The sequence below is a fragment of the Cebidichthys violaceus genome, unplaced genomic scaffold (assembly GCF_023349555.1).
Source record: "Cebidichthys violaceus isolate CVI_PGR_0920_01 unplaced genomic scaffold, fCebVio1.0.p SCAF_30, whole genome shotgun sequence".
NCBI classification, from domain to species: Eukaryota; Metazoa; Chordata; class Actinopteri; order Perciformes; family Stichaeidae; genus Cebidichthys; species Cebidichthys violaceus.
Genome location: NW_027176484.1, coordinates 2284645 through 2307648, shown reverse-complemented (window position 1 = coordinate 2307648; position 23004 = coordinate 2284645). Strand labels below are relative to the sequence as shown.

The 23004-nt window shown below is 42.7% G+C and overlaps 3 protein-coding genes across 3 annotated transcripts in view; 1 reads left to right on the top strand and 2 right to left on the bottom strand.

The window, feature by feature from the left end:
* Positions 1-714, bottom strand: part of LOC137882133 (E3 SUMO-protein ligase PIAS1-like) — a 13932-nt gene extending 13218 nt beyond the window's left edge. Inside the window, exon 1 of the mRNA XM_068724275.1 lies at positions 624-714. Within this exon, the coding sequence (XP_068580376.1) occupies positions 624-714 (91 nt within the window). The remainder of the gene's footprint in view (positions 1-623) is intronic.
* LOC137882177 (retinaldehyde-binding protein 1-like) lies at positions 555-4732 on the top strand. Its single transcript, XM_068724332.1, has 7 exons — positions 555-721; positions 1234-1362; positions 1488-1692; positions 2902-3080; positions 3164-3322; positions 3809-3919; positions 3999-4732. Exons 1-7 carry the CDS (start codon positions 713-715, stop codon positions 4143-4145), a joined length of 939 nt encoding a protein of 312 aa, XP_068580433.1. The 5' UTR covers positions 555-712; the 3' UTR covers positions 4146-4732.
* A 3894-nt stretch (positions 4733-8626) lies between these two features.
* LOC137882149 (monoacylglycerol lipase ABHD2) lies at positions 8627-21340 on the bottom strand. The gene is made up of 12 exons (XM_068724298.1): positions 21193-21340; positions 20084-20155; positions 19550-19591; positions 19184-19399; positions 16254-16429; positions 15421-15588; positions 14449-14632; positions 13252-13344; positions 12347-12448; positions 12083-12152; positions 11895-11979; positions 8627-9730 (listed from the first exon to the last, which is right to left on the bottom strand). The coding sequence occupies exons 4-12, from the start codon at positions 19390-19392 to the stop codon at positions 9522-9524; spliced, it is 1296 nt and encodes a 431-aa protein (XP_068580399.1). The 5' UTR covers positions 19393-19399; positions 19550-19591; positions 20084-20155; positions 21193-21340; the 3' UTR covers positions 8627-9521.
* Between the last annotated feature and the right edge of the window lie 1664 nt (positions 21341-23004).

Genomic DNA, 23004 nt, shown 5'->3' with positions numbered 1-23004 from the left:
TGTTAGAAAGCAGTCATATTGGTTATAGCCCCAGCGTGTGCCTCTCATTACTACAATCACATTCAAGTCACAGAGGTAAGCATCCGAATCTTACAAAAAAAAATATTGTCATGTTTGAAAACACTAACCGCTGTACTGAAGGTATTTCCAAAATGCTCAAAGTTGCATCTCATCAATTGGCTGTAAACATCTTCAGTTTCCATGCTTTTAAAAACAACACTTCCTAACTCAGTTGAGACTAATTTCTAATCCAAACAAATGTATAATGTGTTTAGCTCTGTGATTCAAATGTAATGATAACGAATGAGGAACAAACCCGGTCTGGATGAGGTAATTCAGTTTTATAGGAGAGTAGCAGTCGGTGGACATCTGTTGTTTTGTTACTGTATTGTGTCAGGCTCTTATGTAAGAGGATGTCTGCTCCACTGATGAGTAAAAAAAAAAAAAACACTTTTTCATCTCCATATTCACTGATCCAAAAGATTTGTTTTGCCCTTTAACACCACCTGTTCTACTTATGCTCGTCATTTATGTGGATTTTGTAATATACCAAAAGCTGGACTAATGCATCTCTGATCCCATGGCCTCTCCTTAACAAACTCCGACTCAAACAAACTCTAAACGTCTGAAAGGCTTGATGTGCTCATGTCCTGTTTGTGCCCGTTCTTCTTTCTTCTCAGTGTCAGAGAAGCTGCCGTGAGACGCTGCAACCATGGCCGCTGTAAGTTTACCCGCTGCTCAACAAATCAAGAGCGAGCACTCGAGTGCCACTCTGCGTCTGTTTAAGTCGCTCTGTCGGTGTCTGGCCTCACTTCACTGGTTTGGTGCTCTGGGAGATTTCACTGTCAGCGCACAATGCTGGTGTTTTGCCAGTAGATGCTGGCTCTCGGATGGACCCGTAAGCTGTTTTTTAAGTCTTTTTCTGTAATCATGTGAAGCGGATTAAGCAGCCGTTCACTGGTGTGCATCTCTTGGAGTCTGATTGGGTTGTCGGTTCTTAAAAGTCATTGTCATGAGTTGCTATTGAAGTATTCAGGCAGTAAAGCATTTGGAGTTGTTTCAAAAACTGCAGGCGTGAAGGCTTAAAATATTGACGTTAAAGACACACATAAAGGAGGATTTCAAGCAAATTGGATTGTCACTGTGTGGTGATATGACCAAGAAACTTAGAGGAAAATCTGAAGATGGATAAATGATCTCGTCTGTTTTTAAAAGCCTCTCTTCCTTATGCAGACTGGATCTTTCCGTATGGTGTCAGAGGAGGAGCAGGCCATGAGGTCTAAGCTGGAGCATTTGACAGTGAAGGATCATGGGCCGGTGTTTGGTCCGTGCCACAAACTGCCTGGGCACACTGTGCAAAAGGTGAAATAATAACAACTGGAGGGCAGCATTGAATATTAAAGCCACATTGTTCGTTTTATCCCTGCAGAACCCAACATGCGTCCAATGCGTTTGTCCCTTTTTCTCGCCCCCCCCCCCACCTCCAGGCGAAGGATGAGCTGACGGAGACGGATGAGAGGCGGGCGTCGTCACTGAAGGACCTGCGGACCATGATGAAGGAGAGAGCAGCGGAGGGGGACGACCTGGCCAAACTGGTGCTGGAGCACTTCGGAGACAAACCGGACTCTCTGATGCTGCGCTTCCTCAGAGCTCGCAAGTTTGAAGTGGTCAGAGCCCACGAGCTCATGAAGGGTTAGTAGCTCTAGTTCTACAGAGAGACAAACCCAGAGGATTCTGTTGCCGCAGACATTTTCCAGTGTAGCTCCGTTAATTGAGGGCGAGACCTCTTTTGTGCCCCTGGTTTTTGCATGAAGGCTGCCCATCAATGAGACAGGGCAGCATGTGTTCATTAATTGGGGGCTTTGAGATGCTTCTGAGTTTCCCCTGACAAAGCCCTCCTTTGTGTCCAAATGGGACAACAAGTTTACTTCACTCGTGAACTCACAGTGTTCTCCTGGGAACTCCACAGCGCATGTGCTGATCGTGTCAGGAGACGACTTGGTATCTTGAGAAGATACCAAGCTTATGACTTGCTTAGTGTTTGTGTGTGTGCTTAGGACTCATTGCTAAATTATATTTGTAATTGTTCAACCAAGACTATTGAGCAATCATCCCAACCGTAACCTTCAATCAGGCAAACTGAAGCCAAATAACTCGCGTTTAAAGCTCCCATTGCCCCTAAATCTAAAACTTTAGTCTAATACTCTAAACCCTAACACTACTGTAGTACTACTACCTCTAACTTCTCAAGGCCAAATATAACCCAGAATAAACACAGTTTTAGTTTGGATTGTTTCTTCACACACACACATTTATGAATATAAAGAAGCAGAACTTGTTAGTGTGAGAAGGGAATGTGGTGTGAACCTGAACTTGTTTTCTCGGGTTAATTGCTGCTTGCCGGTAAAAACACACACACACACACACACACACACACACACACACACGCACACACACACACACACACACACACACACACACACACACACTCTGGGTTAATTGGTGCCTCGGTATGAAGAGGCTCAGAGCAGCACTGTCGATGCATAGTGGTGTCATTGTGTTTGGCACATCAACCTGCACTGAACACTCATACTGAACACAAAGGGTTTGGGAACCATTAGTGCTCGATAAGAGAATGCAGCTGATCTTGTACTTGTGATGTGTGTGTGTGTGTGTGTGTGTGTGTGTGTGTGTGTGTTAATCTGATTACACAGTTACATTGTGGAGACTCGCTTCTTTTGCGGGGGGCAACTATATGGGGACAATTGCACGTATCCATAACGGTAATCGTTATGGATACGAGACTTGGTTTAAGGTAAAGTCAGGGTAAAGGTAAACTGTGTGTGTGTGTGTGTGTGTGTGTGTGTGTGTGTGTGTGTGTGTGTGTTGTGTGTCCTCTAGGTTATGTGCGCTTCAGGAAGGAGTATCCCGAGCTGTTTGAGAACATGACCCCGGAGGCCGTCCGCAGCACCATCGAGGCGGGTTACCCCGTGGTTCTGCCCAGCAGGGACAAGTACGGCCGCGTTGTGCTGCTCTTCAACATCGAGAACTGGGACCTGGAGGAGATCACATTCGATGAGGTAGCCCATCGAGCGACTTCAGAGAGGCTGCAAAATTATGCTGAAGTATTTGTTTGGAAAAAGGAAGTCTTTGTGTGTCACAGATCTTAAGAGCGTACTGCGTGATCCTGGAGAAGTTGCTGGAGAATGAAGAAACCCAGATCAATGGCTTCGTCCTGATTGAGAATTTCAAGGGCTTCACCATGCAGCACGCCTCAGGAATAAAGCCGGCTGAGCTCAAGAAGATGGTGGACATGTTGCAGGTCTGAACACGCTCTCAAAGAAAAAGATGAGCATTTTAGATGTGCTACCTCAATAACCTTTTCTCCTAAAAAAAAAATTCCCATACAACAAACCTGAATTGTTAATTACGTTTCGAGGTAAGCGTATTGTTGTCGTGGATTACTTTTGCTTTTAACGTGTCACAAATAAGTTTCAAATGAGTCCACGGAAGGCATTTACCCAGAAGACATCTGGGTAAATGCCTGAACACGACCAAGTTCTTTTGTTGCATATTGTTTCAATTTCGTAGTCACTTTAAGCCAAACCATGATGTTTTGTTGACTAAAATAGCAGTTTTGCAACATTTTTTATTCAGTTTTGCTGATCATTTTACAACGTAAACCACGAGTTTCAAATTGTTTCCGGGAGGAAAAACGTTTTCCTGCAAAACGTATTGAGAGTGCAGCTTAGCTGTAGGGTAGGACCTCAGAACTGTTTCTTCAAATCTCTGGTGTGTTTTTGTGCAGGACTCTTTCCCTGCCCGTTTCAAGGCGGTCCACGTTACCCACCAGCCCTGGTATTTCACCACCACATACAACGTGGTCAAACCCTTCATGAAGAGCAAGCTGCTGGAGAGGGTATGAATGGAGGACTATCTAAATGCAACATTAAGCTTGGTCCCATATTCATCTGAATACTCTTCATAACTTCCCTCAGGTCTTTGTCCACGGCGACGAGCTGAACAACTACTTCAAAGAATTCGACGCGGACATCCTGCCGGCAGATTTCGATGGGAAAGCCTCTGTTGCAGACTGCCAGGCCATCGCCACCAAGCTTTTTGGCTCCGAAGACACTGCTCTCTGAAAGTGTATCCGTTTTCAAACACAAGAGTTATAGTGTCCCTCACCCTAGATGCTTCAGACCCAGTCTATTTTGAAGCTAGGTTGACATTTTGTATTATTATTCAGGCAGTTGCTACGAGCAAAAAGAAGTATCTAGAGTTATAGGAGCCGGGGGGCGGGTGGCAAATGATGAAATATATGGGGATATAAATGGGAAAGAAAAAGGATGTTTAGATGTTACAGAGAGAATAAGTGTTTGTTACTTCACAACGCTGACATTCATTGTTACTTTACAAGCAGAGGGAAACTGAGGAGATAATGTGAGTCAGTCTGGTTTAGAGTTCTTCGCCTTAAAATTGAATTCCACATCACACAGAGCGGCCTTTTGCCAGTTGATTCAGTGTAATGAGAACACAGGTGTTTCAGTCTCAGGGGTTTAGAAAGAGGTGAAGAGGGAAAACGGAGTATTGTTTTAGGAGCGAGAGCCTCCTGATGCAGTGCCATGGAAACAGTTGTTTCAGATGCCTGATGTACCACAAAGATCCATTCTGCAATTTGCACTGGATTGGGAAATTTTCAATTAAATTGTTTTTTTTTTGTGTGTCTGTAGTTTCATATGAATTGTCATTTTTTATCATTTGTCTTCCTGTCATTTCACCCACCATTTTCACCTAACAAAAGAATGTTAAAAAAAAAGAACCCAAAAAACATACAATCCGGTTTATTTTCAGCTAATTGTGTCATAAAGGAGATTTAAGTATTCGCATTAAATATTTAATTAATAGAAAAATATAATAAATTATTTTTAGATTAATTTATGATTTTAATGTTGCAGATGACAAAAGTGAGGCTAATTTTATGTGTAGCTTGATCTATAATAATTATATTTGATTTTGTTGATAATTTGTAATAATAATCTGTAAAGTAGTAACTTCAAATAAGTGTTGAATCAAATAAGAGATATATTCTGAGTATAAGTGTAAAGCAGGTTTGGACTCAGGACTAAAGTACTGAACTGATAAAGAAGTTAAACCAGCTCCACCTCAAACAAATACAATGCAGCTTACATAGTATTAGAGATCTGATATTGTCATAATAATATATCAGTCACATGGATGACATGAGTACACTTTGCTTATAATAGTTCTGTACTTTTAGTTAAGTAAGCTTTAAGAATACAGGACTCTTCTTTATAATGGACTTTCACTCAGGGAATTACCGGTCACTTGTGCAAACTATATAGCTAAAGTTTGACAGGGGGAACAATATTAAGAGTTTATAATGTCGCCACAAGGGGGCTCAACTGAATTTGAAATGAACAAATCCCATCCACTAATCATTTTGCAGAATGTAAACTATAAACCTTCATCTTAACCAGATATCAGCTTATTCAACACTTGTGTTCAAGATTTACAAATATCAAAGAGGAACTGAAACTTTTTTTTTTTTTTTTCTTTTGAGAAAATAATTTATTTTGGAACACAATAACCATATTTCCTCACATAATTAGATCACACACACACACACACACACACACACACACACACACACACACACACACACACACACACACACACACACACTGGTTTTCTTCAACAAAAACACCCAGTGTTCACTGTCAGAGTACATCATGTTGTGTGACTGTGTGCCCCGTCGTGTCGTCCTCGTCACATCCCTTAAAAATGTCTGTCGATGTTAAACTAAAGCTGTGTAACGGTTACTGTGGGTTAACTCACTGTGGGCTGACAAGTGTTTAAATAAAAAAAAAAATGTTTTAGAGGAACACAACCCTGAGTAATGTTCATCCCCATCCAAGATGGCATTTTTGGATCCATTGACATTTAAAAGTCAAAAAGATTTTTTTATATTTGAATTCTTGAGTTTCCAAAACTGAGCCCACGATCTTCAGTTAAACAAAGACAAGATGCTTGAAGCACTGGTGCCAGGTTAAACACACAGGAGCACATTCTGCTATCACAGTAGAACAACATTTCAGATCCACACTCCATGAAGAAAATGGTATATTATTAGGTCACATTGAAATGATAAGAGAATCCCTCCTGGTTGGTTATTGCCTATATTTTTCTCACATGTTCCCTCAAATATTTTAATATACACTATATCCATATATACTTTTTCTTTTTTTAGCTTTTAAATTGTTAAAGTGAAGAAGTTTTGGTTTTTGTCAATCAGAAGTGGTGACAGTATACATCTACGGTATGTTTACTCAACACTCACACTCTGAAGCATTTTCACAAACAAACAAAAAAAACACAAGAAGTCATAAAAACAGTACAAAATACAAACAAAATACTCCAAATAATCCACTAGAAAAAAATACATCCAAATAATACATCCAAACCTGCATTTTTGTGCAAAGTTGGGGGAGGCAAAAAAAAAAAAAAAAAAAATCTTAAAAAGAACACAAATGGCTCTCACTGCAGTAACTGGGTTTGTGCCGGTATCATTAATAGTCCTCGGATTATCTTTAAGAGCCAGAATGACCCCAAACCACAGCTGATTTTGTTGAAATGAGAGCTGTGGACAGAGCGAACCGTGAAAATAATCTCACTGCAGAGATGAATTACAGGATGTTTGCACTTGTAGTTTGGTCTGCAAGACAACAGACGGCAACGGCCATTTGTGGTTTGAACGATGCAGGAGGACCGCATTTAGAGGCGAAAGAGAACAAGGTAGCGGCTCAGACAGACTTCTTCTCTGCATTCTGAGACATAACTGAGGATGAACCGACCCAAACACTTTAAAGTCGATCAAGTGACTGCCAAGACGTCACCGATCCACATGAAAACTACGGTTAGTTATGATTACGGTCTGCCAGGATTACAGAAAAACGTTTGGCCCGATTTCACCGAGTTCCTTCCTAGTTGTCAATGTCATTATAACATGTAGTGTCTCCACTTTTAGTTTCATTAATTCAGTCATTGCAGGCTGCTGACTTACTGTCACGGCAATCCCTGCTCTTATTCTATCTTACAGTAAATAAAAATGATTTGAGGTCCACATTTTAAACCGGGCACTGGTATCGGATCGGTGCTGGTTATTGGCAGATACCCAGCGTTGATCTGTGAATCCCTGTTAGCACAGTTAGCATTAGTGACATTTAAAAGGGACAGTGTGTAGGATGTGGCGGCATCTAGTGGTGTGGTTGCAGCCAATGGAGTTCCCCCGCCGCTCAAACCTCCCTTTCTAAGACTGTGGTAACCTGATTACATCTAAAAAATATATAATAAAACAAATCTCCATAAACTGGTTATGAGATTGTCCTCTTTGATTGCTGCTGGTTGTTGACTGGTTACTATAACCCAGACTACTATTTCCAGGGTCAAGAATGAACTTTAATGCTCAGGATAATTATTCTTCACTCATAATGTTGCGACTAACGGACACAAAGACGATTATGAGTTGTCCTGAAATGCCAAAACTACCTTTAACTCAAACAGACGCTCCTTCTTTCAAACAAACCCAGGTGTTAAAAGACAGAAAACTTTAACTTTAAAAGCTTTACAAGATGCACTGCTTTCAATCACTGTCTGTCCCTTCGTCCATCTGTCCCATCACAGTGTTCACATTACTTGGCTGGACTTTGTCTTGGAAGAAGCTTCTTAAGCCCTTAAACAAGGTTTGCAAAAAAAAAAAATCTCTATTAGATTCAGGTTTTGAAAAGTCCACAGGTCCCATTATTGCAGTACGCTTTCGTCGAGACATGTTTCAGATAAAGTCCAACAAATGCAGTCTTTGCAAACAAAAATATTCCCTCACATTGAAATCTGCCTCTTCTAACATGCAGTGTTCGCCATCTAACGAAACAATATAACAATCACTTTTATAATTACCAGTAGTACAAACAATCTAGGAAATAAACATTTGGTTTAGCGTCGGAGTCGTCGGCCCCCCTACTCATCACACCTCCCAGCTCAGATTGTAAGAAGAGATCTGCTTCACACTGCTGAGCGTTTCCTTTAACGGGACCGCATTGGCCAATCGGAATCATCTGCTGGGAAACGCAAAAGCGAGCACTGAGATGTTTGAACCAAAACGAGGCGTTTAGAAGGTGGACTGCTAGCGTCTGTGCAGCGAGAGAAGGATATCATAGTGTTGGCTGGACCTGCAGCTGATCAAAGGCAGACGAAAGAGTAAGAGGGCTGAAAGACAACGCGGGGGAACACTCGAGTCATCTAACTTTTTTTCGTTATCATCCTCGCTCCCTCCGGTCCTTCCTCTCGGTCACAGGGAGAGCTAAACCGTAGTCTCCGTACCTGCGCTTTGGCTAGTGAGGAGAAAAATACGAACGACGAAAAAGATTGTGTCACACAGGGTGTAAAGTGCACTGAATCAAAATGATAAAATGCGACCGCGGGAATGTGCGTGGATCCCCCCCTCTCTGGGGTTGATCCCTGGTCATGTCTGCTAAGCACTGAACACTTCCGAGTGCCAAACGCAAGTGCCAAGGGGATGTTATGAGCTGGAAATAATGTCTTAAATCCCACCATAATACTTAACTTTTCTACTGCACATTTTCTACAAACAAAATGGAACAACGGTTCACCCAAAAGAACGGACAATAGAAGGAGGCCAACAGACCATGGCAGGGAAAAAAAAAAAATCGGATCACACCTAGCAAACACAGAGATCACATAACTCTCGGTCTACACAGGCGCACATCAGGCATACACACTACATCTGTGCGGTACATCCATCCATCCCTCCATACATACATACATACATACATACATACACACATACACACACACTACAAAGACGCTGTGTTGGTTAAGACAGCAGACTAGGCTACATGGCCCTGGCGGTGATAAGCAGTGAGCTTCTTACAGGTGCATTAAATGGGCACCGACTGCAGCACAGTCCTTGATTACTGGAATAGGAGGCTTCTTGTGTGCTCTTGTTTGTCACTGTACTACTCAAAAGTGGTGCTCTCACTTTACCTTTTTAATGCCAGCTTGACTTCACCTCTTTTCATATTTGGTCAACGCGTCCTCCGTTAGCAAAGGACCATTGTTGTGTACATGAAAAGAAACAAAACCGTTCCTGCTCTGAAGTCAGAAGTCTTCGCAACGGAAATGAGCACAAAGGCAGTTAGCTGTTTTTTTTGTTGTTGTTGTTTTTTTTTTGTTTTTTTTGTTCCTTCCCCAAACGGTAAGGTGATTGTGATTACAAAGGGGAACTGTGGAGAAGGCGCGGAGACGCGTTTGACCGGGATGTGTGGGTTCGGGAGCGGTGATTAGCACCAGAGGAGAAGGCAGAGAAGAGAGAGCAGTTTGGGGTTTAGTTCAGGTGTCTTCCTCAGTGCTGGGGCAGTGGTGTTTTGGAGAGGGTGAGCGGGAAGAGACGAGAGTGAGAGACAGTGCAGAGGTCAGACGTTTTACGCTTTTTCCTCTGCGCAGGAGCTCGGACTCAGGTGGCCACTTTGGCACGGCGGTTTCTGTTTCTCCCACTGGCACATGGCGTTGGCGTAGCCCACGATCACTTTGTCCATCCAGGTGAGGGGCTGGGGGAAGAGCACCGCGCCCTCGAAGAAGCCCAGGTGGCCTCCGTGTAGCGTCAGCGAAAAGATGACGTTCGGCTTCTTTGCTGAAAGGATGACACAACAGCACACAGTAATTAAGCGTCTGTACTCTGTGCACGGTGTGAGATCATCAGTATCTGAGAAACCAGCACGGGACACGTGTCCAAATATGGGTTTGCCAAGGGAATGTTTTACACCGTTTACAGATAGCGAAGGGTGTGTTTGCATGGTCAAACAGATAAAAAAGACATGACTTCACTTCCGGCAGGTTAGGGTTAAGCAGCCACTATTACAGCTGACGGTTTGAAGTAATAAAGTTGCTAAAAGATACAGTTTCTCTAATGGCCACTCGCTGTGGACAACCAGGCACAATGGTCCCCTAAAAAACAGGAAGGCGCCTGAATCTCTTCATTCTGCTGCTCTTATCTGGGTCAGTGGGGTAGCCTGGTGCGGTTGACTTGTGATTAAGATCCCACGGGGCTTTCACCGCTCTGCACTATTCGTGACAGCTGCTGGGACAACCGAGTGCTCGTCGAGACCCGGAGGCACCGCTGAATGACAGGTTGAAACAGAACGTCCCGGAGAACGGCTCGGACTAAAAAAAAAAAGAAGACGCAAACGCACATCTCTGTGCAAAACTAAATCTCAAGATTATACCGTGTTTCACTGCACGCCTCTTTAAACGTCATCTTACATTGTACCAAAGCCACAATAAGAACGTTAACGCAGTAAAAGCCAAGAAAACCAGAGCAGGGTGTACCTTGTTTAAGCATTTTGAAACCAAATATAACACTTTTAGTTTCATATTACTGCCTTAATAGCACGAAGTTAACTCTCATCATAAATATTTAATCCACGGTAATTACAGCACCAACACAGCAAGTGTATTTCTGTTCAGTCCCTCCCTGCTAGTCATGTGTCTGAGTCACTGTACATTTTAGGGCAAAGGGCAGCGGATCCTTTTTTCAGTAAGTGTTGCTCTCTAGAGGCACATGAAGGATAGAGTCACATGTACTTCCAGTCAGGACTTGTACACCGAACACACACACACACACACACACACACACACACACACACACACACACACACACACACACACCCACACACACACACACACACACACACACACACACACACACACACACAGACAGACAGACAGACAGAGACACACACACACACACACACACACACACACACACACACACTTAGATGAAGGATTTTCCTTTTCCAAAAATAGTTAGTTAAAGTGGCCAGTAAGTTTAAATATAGTACAGGCTGAGGAGAAGGAAGGAGACGGCCTCCTCTCGTTTGTAAATGACGCTCAAACAACGCGCACCATTCATTCCAGGATAAAACCATTCGTGTTGGGAACCTGCGAAAGACTGAAAGTCACTTTAAACAGAGAGCTAGAGGGACACTCCGCTGTGTGTGGGAGCGTGCGTTACAGCTGCTGGAACACACCAAAAAGGCATTACTCATAGAGTTGACCTTTGTGTCACATCCCGTCCTGTTCAAGCCAACTCATCAGAGGTCCTTTTCAGAGGTTGCAGACATGTTTTCTAAGAACCACATCTGATGTCAAACTGCAGCCATTATTTGACAGGACAAGCCTGTTGTTTTAAAAACCTGTTGACTTAATAGAGGATCAACTGCAAACATGTGCTTCAATCTGCCTGCAGGTAAACGTCCTGTTTAAGTACTGAGCTGCATTGTATGGAGCCACGTACAGACCATTAAAAAAATCGGTTGCAGTATTATACATATTCAATATACTTGACTGTTAGTGTGTTCGGCAGCTTTTGAGCATTTTCCCCACATTTCATAAGTGGAAGCATATTCTGAGTTGTCCTGCTGCCAAAAACAGGACCGAGTTCCCTCTGAACTGCATTGAATACCATCTTCTTGTCATAGGAGTTATCTTTTTGTGGAAATCTTTTTACAACAAACCAATACATATGCTACATATAGTTCAATTTGATCTGGTTTTAAACATCTGTTAAAGCCGCAGCATGGTAACAACAAGCCCACCACTGTTTGTCCCCATCACTGAAATGTGAGTAGAATAATATGAAACATATGAAATCAGTGTTCATGCTAGCAAGTAAATGGCCAGTAAAAAAAAAAAAATCATAAGAATCTCTGAGTGTAGATTTTGGAGTGCTACGGTGAACATGGTTAAAATAGCAGTTCTTTTAGGGTTTTGTACTGCTGCTGATGCGGCTGTGTTACCTGCTAGTGTGCGAGGGATAGTGAGCAGCGAGTCATGAACCAGAGGGTCGTCTGCAGAGTTCACTAGCAGCAGTGGCACGTTTACCTGGAACGAAAACAACACAAATTCATACATCAGACAAATGCAAAGAAACAGAGCAAAGAGAGAAAGAGGAGATGATGTGAGGAGGACAGAGCGGAGTTCTTACGTTGTGAATGTAATGTACACAACTCTCCTTCTCGTAGTACTCTTTGAGAGAGCTGTGGCCGTGGAATTTTCTGTTGAAACCCCAAAAACGGGAAGTGTCATTAAATAATCAAACAAACACATCACAAATAATTCATTATCTCACCATTGACAAGTGGATGAACGTTCCTGTTAAGACTCAAAAACACAAATCTGCAATCTACCACATCGAAACAACACACAGAGTGACTTTCACTGGAAGTAAATGGTTCGCTCCTCCACATACCTCATGATGTTGTCGTCGATCTGCATGAGAGATGTCGCTGTGTACAGACGGCCGAGATCTAGATCTTTCACTTTAACTGGGCTTCCCCCAAACAGACTGTGCCTGTAACATGCACAAGTACATACACAAACATTATCCGTAGAACATGCAGTAAGGGACCGTATGAAAATGACTGGTTTGTGTAGAGGGGGCTGAACCTTGTGTTTTTATTTATTTTTCCACAGTGATATTAATATTTCATGTGACTAGGAATACTGCAATAGCCTCCGACCCATATCTCCAAATAATATAACAGTATTGGTACAACTTGATTTACCATTCATAACTAAAAGAGGCAAAGCAAAAACAAATTCAAGATGGTGTACCTCATGGATCTATTCAAATAATACTTTATCATTTGGTTCTTTTATTTAAATAATGGGGTAAAAAAAAATTAAAAGGACTTCTCATACATTCCTAAAAAGTCAGACTACACTCACTTTAGTAAAAAGAAAAAATCATGACCCTCTACCTTTTCTGACCCCTCTCATAATTTGAATGTAGTCCCTTCATTTTAAAGTGTAACACCGACTAAACCTAAACCATATCCTCTTATAAGTTACAGCAGAATAAAAAGGTTCAGTCTCAACCTGCACTGATCTTTGATGGAACTGTGATCTGCCTCTTCAGTTGAATACAATCTCAAAATGGCTGATCAAGATGCACTAAAAAAAAAAAACACCTACAGGGTTAGTCACGGCCCATATGTGGAGTTTAGAGAACGCTTACAGAACTGACGAACCACATCGTCTGTTATATTGGTGAGAATTTAGAGCAACGTTTATTGGCAAACCGCAAAAAAACAGCATGTGGATAAGACTTTGCAGTGATGAAAAACTATTGGGAGGTACTAAAATGTGTGATACCTGTGAGAGAGGATGATTTTCTTCATGTTGTCAGCCATGAGAAAGTTATAGAAACGTCTGAACTGGTCCCACTGTAGGAATGTTTCCTGTGCCCTGAGAGAGAAAAGACAAACACACAGGAAGTTAGCTTTGTGCAGACGGTCTGCATTCCAAACAACACACTAAACGCACCGTGTAATCCACTGGACAAAGAGTCCAGTGGAGAGAAGCAGTGGTGTCGGGCATTAACATGCAGCTCACTGACAGAGACAGGATAAACAAACACAGCAACTAAAGATACTTCACAAATAACTGACCATTAGACGGAATGTTTTTCATTAGCATCTGTGGTCAAATACATCTATAAAAATATGTATTTGTTAATCGCACAGAACGCTGACAGAAGGGCCGTCTTAGGTTTGAACACTGATTTGAAAGCAGAGCATTCATTAAAAAAAAAAAAAAGGGAGAAAAAAAAAACTGCAAACCCAATTTGACAAAAGGCCAGTCTCTACAACACACACACCCTTCTCTGCTGCCATCATCCAACCTTTAACAGACCCAGCCTGTCATGTCTGCCAAGAGACGCCGGCTGCATGTAAAAAAAAAAAAAAAAAAAAACAACAACAACAACAACACAGAAGGTGCGGCTCTAAGGCCCACACGCACGAGCGGTTTAAGAACACACCACCGTAACACATTTGTTTGTCCTGCGTGATTCACAAACGTGACGCTATGCGGACATATTGTTTATTCTGGACACGGTGGCGGTGACCGGGATTTAGGCAAAGATGCGTAATACAGTGTACACAGCCTGAACGCACAAAAAAAAGATCCGCGCGACAAAGTTAAGAGCAAACTGTGGGGGGGGACAGACTGGATGAACTAGTGCGGCGCAGTAACCAACAACCAAGGCTGATGGGACTTCACGACAAATTTCCAGAACGTTGCCGGTCTTGTTGCTCGCACTAAAAAAAAAAAAAAAAACCATCACTGAAGTTTATTGTAATAGAATAGCTGAATGATTAAAAAGCTGACGGAGAGACTTGTAGACGCATACGATCATATTATGCACGCACTACTCATTTCGTGGCATTGTGCGGAGCTTCATGTATATTTACAAATGTGTGCACATCAAGCGCCGGTTGTTGTAAAAGGCGCTTTGATGATAAGATGCATGTTAATCACGAGATGAGAGGGGGGAAAAGAACAACCCACCTGAGAGCGCTGTACCCCTGACAGACGCTGACACAGCACAGCACTCGCTCCTGGTTCGTCCTGTTCTCGCCCAGGAACTTACAAACGATGTTTCCACCCAGACTGAAGCCCACCACCATGAGCTGGGTCTGAGGATAGGTCCGCTTAATGTAGCCGACCATGGCCGCAAACTCCCACGTGCATCCTGTGAGGGGGGGGGGGGAACGGTACGGTTACAAATCAATGTGTAACACCTCTGTAGGACGGAGCGGGGTTTTTTTTCTCTGCTCAGCACTTCCAGCTGAAGGTGCCTTTAGCTCAGAGCGGTAAATGTGTGTCTCATTCAGACCTCATAAATAAGCTCAGGTCTTAAATCTCTTATTATCTGAAACTCTGGGAGCTTTATGTTCACTAACCAGCTCATATAGCCGTTTAGCTTTTACCCTGACATTATTTTGTACAGAGATTTGACATTAGAATACCTTTAAATAAGTCAGATTATAAAAAAAATTGCCACAAAAGGATGTCATTTTTTTTAAGAACTGCTTTGAAGTAATAAGTCTGTAATCACTGCCATTAAAATGTCTTCTGACCAGAGCTTCTTCAGCCTCAACCTCAGCAGAGAATTTGATGAGGGCGACATTTTATTTGACCAAATCAAATCCCTTTTTTCCCCATTTTACAAACTGGGTTATTACATTACAGTCATTTAGCAGACGCTTTTATCCAAAGCGACTTACAATTCAGTATCTATCTACACGCCGTAGGAACAACATACGGGAGCAATTTTGGGGTTAAGTGTCTTGCTCAAGGACATGACCTAGCAGAGCAGGAGCCGGGGATCGAACCACCAACCCTCTGATTGAAAGGTGGCCCTGCTCTCCACTTAGCCACGGTCACCCCCGACCGTTATCATTCCTAGATATTCCTATTGCGGAAAGGTGATTTTGAGGTGACAGGAGTGTGACACCGAAGTCAGCTCTTTGGCCTCACCGTAGGTAAACATGCGCGGAGAGGTGAGCTCGATGTTGGGAAGAGCTCCCAGGTGGTTGAGCACGGCACAGCGGTAGCCATCCTTCTGGGCGTGATCCACAAAGGTCCGGATGTAATGCTTCTCACTGTGGTTCCCGATACCAGGGCATATCACCATGGTGATGTCGTCTGGTGAAACAGAAAGATGGAAATCGGAGAGATGTTAGATGTACGACACTCTCCTAAAGATCACTAGATTTAAAAGGAGCACCGCAGCTGATGCAAAACAAAGGCGAAGGCTTTTTTGTCTGTAATATATGGCTTTAGCGAAGCAGAATGGAAATTGAAACACTACTTTTTTTGGGAACGTGAAACTTAAGCTTTCTGAAAAGTGATCACTGTTGAAGTGGTGGGTGTCAGGGTTTCAACTGAGGCATTCGAGGACAGGAATCCATCTCTAGAACTGTCTTCACATACGGCATTACAACCTTGTTATGCCTCATTTTAAGATTTATAGTCTGATTTTCGTCCATATATCTCAAGTCAAGTTTATACATATACAGCACAAGCCCCACGACACCCTTTTTTTCCCCCCCTGGCCCTCGAATTGAATAAGAAAACACACTACGAAGAACAAAAGAAATGGGCAGCAGGAGGGATCCCTCCTCCAGGACAGACACTCAAAAGGTGTCCCATGAACAGACTCGACAAAAGCAGCAATCACAAGACGACGAAACATGATTACAATATACAAAATACATGATGAGGCCGTAAAGAGCCAAATAGCCATCATCTGTTACGTATTCTCCAACTAGCAGCAAATTAAAAAAGTAGACGTTGATTAAAAGTATCACCTCCTGTTCTGTGGTCCCCCACCGGCTCAAAGAGGTCAAATGTGGCAGTGGCCCCGTCCTGCATGGGTAAGTACTTCCTGACTCCACTCGGGTGAGGCGAGCTCACCCGGCCGAGTTTACCGTACAGCGCCGTCTGGAGGTGACCGCTCTTACCCCACAGTAAGGGAGGAATGTACCTGGAAAACACACAAACACACACAAAAGAAAAAAATGGGAACTTTGCAGTTAAATTGGATCCAGAAACACGAGATTATTCTGCTAATGCACTCGATATAAAAGCACAACGTTACTGCCCGGGAATAGCATTAACAACATTTTATCCGGACCAGATCCATTTGCATTGGTGGTGTATGACGCAGACGTCAACATCCTGGAACATATTTTGCATTACAGAGTCACATTTCTGTTGCAGCTTTGGAAAGATTGCTTCATGTTCAGACAGACATCAGTGTTTAACGTCAGTCTGTTGCTATGCAAGCGCTGTGTGAGCTATGCTGAGTCCCATTTACACATCAGTAGGAGTTAGCTGTAGGAGTCAAGTCCGTGGATTACATCATACTTCTGTGAAATATTGATCTTATGTTGCGGATTAGCCTGAATAAACCATCTTATTGCCACGCTGAGACCAAAAGAAGGCGGACAACTTGACAGGAAACCCCCTTTTAGACACGGTTTATATTTACATGATAGGGTAACCAGCTGAGAAAAACAAAAGGAATAGAATATTATAATTATGGCTGATAATAACAGCTGTTAACAACCAAAAACAACCATTGATCGGCTTTTCATGCAGCGCTGCAGCCGTAAACACACGTTCACAGTAACATCCTGGATGGAATCTTGTTAGATTTCCCGACGACGAGGTGAAGAGCAGCGCAACTGTAACGCAGCGCGGACACCAGCTGTTTACAGAGCACAGAGCTAAACACAGAGACGGTAATAAGCAGCAGAGTTACAACATCAATAGCTACACCCGACCTTTAACCTCGCGTTGCCTCATCTCCGCAGAACAACTACTGCACCTAGAAAACGCACCCTTACATAAGAGCGCTGTCAATCAAAGAGCGGGAATACTTCCATTCGGCGATAATGTAATCACTTGCAGCGTGCGCCGTGATTCGGAGCTTAACCACAGTTTTCTAGAAGGTACTCTGCAGCTTTAATCTCGGAGTCCAGGAAGAGGATGACCTCGTTGTTGTCATGTGGATAGGAGGATAAGCACACCGCCAGTTTAGTTCATCCACAGGAGGCAACCGGCAACTTGAGATGCAAACCGCTATGTTGTTGTTTATTTCCTCTCTTCAGTATTAATAGGCCCAATTTCACTTCTTTGTTTTCAACTGATAATTTACAAATATTGCTGATGTAAAGTAACCTCAAATCAAACCTTTTGAGATTTAAAAAAAATTTAAAAAAATGCACTTTTTGTCGAGTCATTGTTTTGAAATGTAAAGATCTCAGGAGTAACAGCAGGTGAGCCTTTTGTTTGAATCTCACGGAGTGCTTTTTTTTTTTTAAAAAAGACAGTGACGTGTGCTGTTGTTCCTCACGGCTGTTAGGCAATGGAAAAGGAAACGGATGCGCTACCGTGGTTTGATGAAGCAAAGATCTTAGGTCCAGATCAGAGGCCAGAAGTAATGTCACGGGCCTTTGATAGCAGCAAGCTGGGGGAAAAAAAAACCAGAACGCTCCCAGCAAACATGAATGAAGCCTAAATGGCTGGTTCCTAAAAATAAAATCAACAATCTTTATCGCTCTCGTTTAACTTTTCATTTACCAGTTGACTCTTGTTTCTGTTCGACGAATACCAGACTAAACAAAAAGGCAGAAACGTATTTAAATAGAGTCAGTTAACTATCGGCTGCTTTAACATCAAGGACAAAGTTGCATAATACTAAGCAACCAGCTGAGGCGTGTTCCTTTTTCAAATTAAACTACTGAAGGCGTGTAAGTTCCTGTAGCTGAAAAGAAATCCAGCGAACACCAAGATGTTCTTGAGTTCTGGATTGTCCTCTCCGTCAGCCAACACCCCCTGTGTGCACGTTCCCAAACACAGCTAAACTACGCTGCTGCTAACCTCACAACACCCTTCCAATGCTTTCCACTGTGTAATTGATCTCTTGTTATACAACAACACAGCAGGGTCACAAAATGTGACTTCTACACGACGCAGACGACGCCAACGGCAACATCCGCGCTGCCGACAGGTTTCCAGGGCTTCAGCCATCTCACTTACAAAATATGGCCGTTCAGGAGGGAACGATAACAAGCCAGTCGCAAACGTAAACATCGGCGTGGCCTTACGATTCCCCGACTTCACTCGCTGAAAGGCAAACGGCTCCGCAACAATCGGTTACATAAGCAGACACCCGTGATGAAGCCTTGAGGAGAGCTGAAAGTGTCACAACACCAGCAGACCACGTGATATGGACAAACAATGGCGTTTACTTTGCTAAGAAAGGCAGGCAGAGGGTTTACTGGCTGCTAACCTGGTTTAGCGTACACAAGGAACCCTGCCTACCACCACCCTGCATCAACAACCACTGGTTTGCATCAGTTATTATAAACCAAAATGGAATATTCAAATTTGGAATTGCCCTGAGGGAGAGACTTGCATCGTCATATATGCAAATGGATTGTGTGCGCCCTGCGGTGAACAAGTCTATATTTGTGAATGTGACAACCCAATCTACCTTTGGGATAATTCCGAAAAAACACAGCCTGGTGTTTAATTCATGCCAGAGCCGACGGCACAGCCAGAAATCTCTGGTACAGAAACAACTCTGGGAGCACTGATGACAGATGGGACCGCCGCCAGACAAACCGCTACCTTTCGCTCACAGCCCCAGATGGCCAACAAGCGGTGCCCATCGCCATGGAAATGCTTTTTTTTTGAGTGACAAGACCGGAGAGCTGAGAAGGCGACTCACTCTTTGGTCAGCTGAGGACAGGACTTGAGAAGGAAGCGGTTGAGGGCCGTGTCCTGGTAGGTGAGGTCCGGGGGTGCGGTGGGGCTCTTGAGGTTCAGGCAGCGGACGAGGACGTAGAGCACCGTGGCAACCGCCGCCAGCTTCATGCCGTCGAACATCGCCGGCAGCTCCGGAGAGATGGTGTGCACGTCTGACTCGTGGGGGCTCATGATTACTCTGGAAAACAAAAACCAAAAAAAAAAAACACAGCGGCACACGCTTGTTTCAGTGCTTTAAAAACACCCATGACTAGTACAAAATAATACAATTATTTTCATGAGCGTGTGGTTGGCTGCGATTAGGCATTTCAGATGATGTCTGACTGACCTAAATATTCCTCTTGGTGCCCGGGGCGCCGCAGTGACAGATCTGTGGGAATATAGAGTGAGAGCGTCACATAAAGCACAGGCACTTATTTAATACACTCACCTTAATTACATTACGGCTTACGAAGCGACAAAAGGAAGTCTCACAACATTAAAAGATAGAAGCGCTGACATTACTTTGAATAAATCATTACATCTAGCAAGACACGCATCGCTTCTGCTTCAACGCACCGACACAGTTATACCTCAACCTGTTAACTTAACAGTTGAAGATGTTCAAAGCATTAAACAAATTGCAGGAAGAGAAAAAAAAAAAAAAAAAAAAAAAAACAGGAACTGTCGAGTGTTCAGAAAGGCCACAGAGCATCCTGCCGCAAGAAAAAAAAAGAAAAGGGGGGAAGTTGTGGTGCAGGATTTCATATAAATATGACGGTGTTTTCCATTGTTATTAGGAAGTAGCCAAAATAAATGAACATACAAACAAACATGTGTTGTTATCATTGGTATAGAAAGCTGACATTGTACTGTTACTTACATTTTCTGTTGAAGTTAGCCTCCAACAACTCCGAAGGTTTGAAGAGGTGAAGTCACAGTGATGCGGTCAACCCTAAAGACAAACACAGAAAATGCAATGACCCTTTAATTAATTATAGTAATCGAGTATTATTTCACATTTTCCCTGAAATGATGATGCGCGTCATATATAAATGACTCGACTACTTTCTTCTTATTCCAGCGTCTACTGACTCCAGGATAGATGCACCATGTCACCGTTCAGTAATTAAATGAATAACTCAAAAGGATTTTGATCATGAATTAATCCTCAGTCATATATGAGGTAAAACACTATTCAAAGCTCTTCATTCTCACAACACAATCAGTCCACCTGGATGTATTAGTGCTGTGTCTTTGACCTTTAAGGTGTGTTTATCTCCCCACATATTCTTAAAGCAATTGAGTGCATTGCTGATTTAGGAGTGGTGTGTGTTGCCAAAGAGGAGAAGTTGCCACAACTGCTCTCACACCCACTTTAAATTTAGATTATCACCTACAAATAGTTTCAAGCTCTGTCTTTTTTAGACGTGATGGATAAATATAAACACCACCTGTTAACAAAACTCAGGTCCAAATCAGACATGGTGCCAGAATCACCCACCAGCTGCGTAAAAGTAACTCCATTAAATGACCCGTCTGATGCACTGTAAACAGACCCAGTGCGTAGCTGTATCTGGCAGTTGTGTCTCGCTTTTAATGCCAAGACAAAAAAAAAAAAAAAAATGTGTTTATTATGAGCCACGCTGTGTCACTTCATATGCGGTCCGATGTGGCATCAGATCAAGCTGCTAACATTAGCTCTTTCTCTCTTTGTCACGACTCCTAACGAGCCGGAGAGGAGTCTACGGACACAAGGGCACAGATACCGACGCTGGTTACGCATAGCGAGACATTTTGTTATAGATAGGCACGTGTCTGGACGCCAACAACAACAAAAAAAACAACAGGGAATGAACCTGTACATCTGTGTTATGTTTGTCTGAGAGCAGGCCAAAAAAAAAATAAAAAAATCCCCGTCGCATCTTCCGTCGCCCTACTGGTCCAGAGAATGAAAACACAGAAGCAGCATCTTTGAAATAAGCTACTTACCCCGTTAAAGAAAGAAAGAATCAGCTCCCTGCTGCTCAAACGCGACAGGCTTCGTTGTTTTTTGCTATACTCGCGGCATGTCGTTTGTTTGTGTCGGTCTGCGTGGCTCTAAACCGTAGCGCTAGCTCCTGGATGCGTAGTGCGTACTCTTGATTCACAACTGGCTGAAGCAGCAACAGCGAGCTCTCGCATGCTGGCTCTCTGATTGGTTAAAAGGGACGGTGACGTAGCACTAGAGCTCATTTTCCACGCCTCTTTATCTGTGAAACTGTTACAATGCCACTTTCTCACATCGTTTGTGATGTATATCTTGGTCATAGAATATCCTTTTTATACTATGTTTCCTTTTCTTTAATGATAGTGTTCCAGAAAGTCACATATATTATAAAAAAACTGATAATTTCCTGAAAGTGACAGGCACGTGAGCAAAAAACCTGTTACATAATAGTTCAGCTACACTGATCTCCATTTGCTGGCATGCACCAGCAGATACTGTTATCATTGATTGGCTTACCTGATACGTTTTGGATATGATTTATATATCAACAAATACAAATGGTGTTTAATTTACAACTTTAGGAGCATAAACATCCACTACAAGGCATGTAGTGCACATTTGCAAGAGCGTGTTACTTATTGCATGTACAGGTCACTGCTGTATACGTATGTATATTTAATTAATCACGGATGTGAAGTGACCAATGAGTCTTAAGTGACTCTAGCTATTAGTAAGAGGACAAACTCGAGAAGATGTGATCATTGTTGCAAGTACAACTTAATATCCACGTGATGGCGACAGAGTTTAACAGATTTCTTTATGACGCTCTTTAACCCCAGTCATTTAAAAATAACAGTAAAATTAAGTTTATTTATGCTGGGTTTGTTGTGAAAACAGAACAATAATGCAATGTCTAAAGTAAAGTAGACTATTATTTTTGACAATTCAATGTTTACTTTCAACCTTCATGAACAGTTAAATGCGAGAGGAAACAAAATGAACCATGATTCTGTGGCTTCATTATAATGTAATCACTGGTGGGACAGGTATGGCCTTTCTAATTAAATGTGTTATTATTATCCAGAGTTAATGAATAGTAACCTAATGTGTGGCGTTGTAGTAATAGGTCCTTTAAAAAGAGGGAAGCAGTGGACTGGCCTCAGACCTGGAGGTGGATGGGCGCTGTGCCTGCTGTGTTCCTAAATAGTTGGCACGGGTCAAATGCGGAGTTTTCCCACGGGGATCGGATTAATCCGAAGTACTAAATTGTTAGCTCACTCCAATTTTCACGCTTCTCTCCCACATTGGACGTTGGGAGTATAGGACCTCAGAAATAAGCCCTGAGGTCCACACAGGCCGATTATTTGATGTGTGTTTACATGTTATTCTGAGCTGCAGGTATGTTCACCCTTGAATGGGTGCGTAACCCGCCCTGTCAATATAGGGGGTAGTGTTGCCTTCAAATGCTCATCATAAAAAAAGGTTATTTAATATATTTTCCTCTGGCAGGAGGCTGCGGTCCATCAGGACCAAGACCTCACGCCACAATAAATCTCATCTGCAGTTAGGCTCATCAATAAAGCCCAGGACCCCCACTGACTCGGACATTTACATCCTGAGGACAATTTCCTACAGTTACACATCTTTGCACAACTTTTCTCTATTAATATACACTCGCAACTTTAATAACATACTTGTTTTAACGTACTCTTATTTGTTTGTTTGTTTAATTACTATATTTTTATTGTCTATTTTAATAGTTCCTATTTTTTTAATGTATGTCTTATACAATTGCACTGTGTTTATCACTATGC

Bases quoted from the DNA above. Each gene is read 5' to 3' on its own strand.
- LOC137882177 (XM_068724332.1), top strand. The intron at 1,693-2,901 runs GTTAGTAGCTCT...TGTGTCCTCTAG, and splicing joins AGCCCACGAGCTCATGAAGG to GTTATGTGCGCTTCAGGAAG. The intron at 3,920-3,998 runs GTATGAATGGAG...AACTTCCCTCAG, and splicing joins AGAGCAAGCTGCTGGAGAGG to GTCTTTGTCCACGGCGACGA.
- LOC137882149 (XM_068724298.1), bottom strand. From the start codon at position 19,392: ATGAGCCCCCACGAGTCAGACGTGCACACCATCTCTCCGGAGCTGCCG. The intron at 16,430-19,183 runs GTGAGTCGCCTT...TGTGTTTTCCAG, and splicing joins TGTCCTCAGCTGACCAAAGA to GTACATTCCTCCCTTACTGT. The intron at 15,589-16,253 runs GTGATACTTTTA...CTGTTTCACCAG, and splicing joins GGGGGACCACAGAACAGGAG to ACGACATCACCATGGTGATA.